This window comes from Octodon degus, unplaced genomic scaffold (assembly GCF_000260255.1).
Source record: "Octodon degus isolate 3935 unplaced genomic scaffold, OctDeg1.0 scaffold00343, whole genome shotgun sequence".
Classification (NCBI taxonomy): domain Eukaryota; kingdom Metazoa; phylum Chordata; class Mammalia; order Rodentia; family Octodontidae; genus Octodon; species Octodon degus.
In genome coordinates, this window is record NW_004524919.1 from 949,251 (window position 1) to 951,701 (window position 2,451).

The 2,451-nt window shown below is 50.1% G+C and overlaps 1 protein-coding gene across 1 annotated transcript; it reads left to right on the plus strand.

The window, feature by feature from the left end:
- Positions 1-1,503: 1,503 nt before the first annotated feature.
- On the plus strand, positions 1,504-2,451 carry LOC105741215 (zinc finger protein PLAGL1; the record flags this gene model as incomplete). Its single annotated transcript, XM_012513162.2, has 2 exons — positions 1,504-1,537; positions 1,610-2,451. A coding segment is annotated over exon 2 (555 nt), but the record flags the coding sequence as incomplete, so codon positions are not given.

The window sequence follows — 2,451 nt, forward strand, 5'->3', positions numbered from 1 at the left end:
AGAATGAACTTGTTTGGCACACCCATCTTGGATGTCTCAGAGTCCCCTAAGCTGACAGGCCCTGTAGGAGGGGAGAGAGGAGGGTCTCCTTGCCTCCAAGGAAGAGTGCATTGAAATATTTTTTTTTTCCAATGATGCGGGGAAGAAATCCACGGCAAAGGAGTGTCACCTGGAGAGAAAAAAATTCTTTCAGGCTTTTACAGAGAGCAAACTGGTCAAGCAATGGCCATGACTCAACCAGATGTCTGACACTGACAAAAGATCTACAAGGTGCTGTGCATAGTTTCAGGGTAAATCCTGAGGGGATTTGACTGACCTTGCTGTATACAAAAGTTATATTTTTAGTTATATAGATCTTATTTTAACTTGGTTGTAACCATCCAGCAGAAAAGTATAACCACAAGATATAAAAACTAACGCCATATTAATATGCTGAGCTGTAAAAAGCTCAGGTCAACAACTTCTGAAAATTGCCAATTCTGCTGGTAATCCACTGCTATTATGGATTATTGGACTATATTGGGTTATTTTGCTGAATTCAAGTACCTACAATCTTTGACTGGCTTTAAGTATGAAAAAAGGTCCTTTAAAGACTTCTCCAAATACAGCTTCTCTAACTGCAGTGGAACACCCATCTCTAACAAAACAAAACAAAAAAGGGGGATTATAAATACAGGACCGTTTTGTAGTGAAAAAAATATGTATATGCAAGATAGGATTGATATACAGCTACTTTCTCTTAGTTTATTGATAAAAAAGGTTTGTACTAATATTGTTTAGCAAAAATATCATGTCTGCATCTTGTCCTCTGAATAACTACTACAAAGACAACAATATGCAATGTGTTAATTATTGTAACTGCCCTATTAACCTATTTTGAAACTAATTGCTATTTTATCTTTTTTCTCATTAAAATGAATAACAACAACAACAACAACAATAAGAAATCCAGGGCAACTGTGATGCGCTATATCCCAGACTATTGGTGTTTCTAAATCTGAAAGAGGCTCTCACTAGATCAGAGTGGGCTCCAGTTTTTGTTCATTTTGCCTTACCTTCCTAGAGTGCAGGATCATAGGTGTGCACCAATACACCTGGCTATAGTGGTTTCCAAACTTCATTTTTCTAGAAACACTCTATATGATGACCTAACTTAACTCCTGGGAATGCATAACAGCTGGAGTTCAACCCAAACACCTTATAACTAAACTTGCAGTTTTCTTCTATTTTTAAGTACTAGTTATTGAATCTAGCACTTTCACACCAAAAATTATATACCCAGGCCCGGCAGGCTCTCGCGGAACAGGCAAGTCGCCCGCCAGGCGGGAGGCGGCGCAGAGGCCCCGGGCGAGCGGGCGGGGTTCGGGGAGGGGGGGCCCCGCGCCGCCGCGCCCGCCCCTTCCTCCCCTTTCCCTTCTCCTTTTCCGCGTCGCCGACTCGCAACGCGCCGCGCGTCCGGCTGCCGGCACCGCCCCGCGGACTCTGCGCGACAACTTTCCCGCCGCGGACCTTGGCGGCGCGTGGCGCGCGGGAACAGGTTCGCTCTCGCATCTGGTGTAGTCTGTGCTGGGGACCACCTGTAAAACTCACCTGCATCTCGAATAAGAAGATGGGCTGGTGACGCAGGACCCGCCCAGCAGTAGCAATGCGGAGGCCTTTCCCGCGCCTGGATCTCGACACTGCACCTAAACCTGGACGTGGGGAAGCAGGAAGCAAACCTGGTGGATCCAAAAGCACGGCATCTGGGTAGGACCGGGCAGTGAGGCCGCCTCTTCTCGGCCCCGGAGCTCAGCTGCAGTGGCTGCTGATGCGCCCGGCACCTTCCTTCCGCCTATGCTTCAATGGCACAACACTGGACCAGCACATCTGAAGAGGACAGTGTGAGAAGCCGAGCCCATGGCCACGTTCCCCGGCCAGCTATGCGGCAAGACATTCCTCACCCTGGAGAAGTTCACCATCCACAATTATTCCCACTCCAGGGAGCGGCCATACAAGTGCCTGCAGACTGACTGTGGCAAAGCCTTCGTTTCCAGATACAAACTGATGAGGCACATGGCTACCCACTCTCCCCAGAAATGTCACCAGTGCGCCCACTGCGAGAAGACGTTCAACCGGAAGGACCACCTAAAGAACCACCTCCAGACCCACGACCCCAACAAGATGGCCTTCGGCTGCGAGGAGTGTGGCAAGAAGTACAACACCATGCTGGGCTACAAGCGGCACCTGGCCCTGCACGCAGCCAGCAGCGGGGACCTCACCTGTGGCGTCTGCGCCCTGGAGCTGGGCAGCACCGAGGTGCTGCTGGACCACCTGAAAGCGCACGCGGAGGAGAAGCCGCCCGGCGGGGCCAAGGAGAAGAAGCACCAGTGCGACCACTGCGAGAGGTGCTTCTACACCCGGAAGGACGTGCGGCGCCACCTGGTGGTGCACACGGGCTGCAAGGACTTCCTG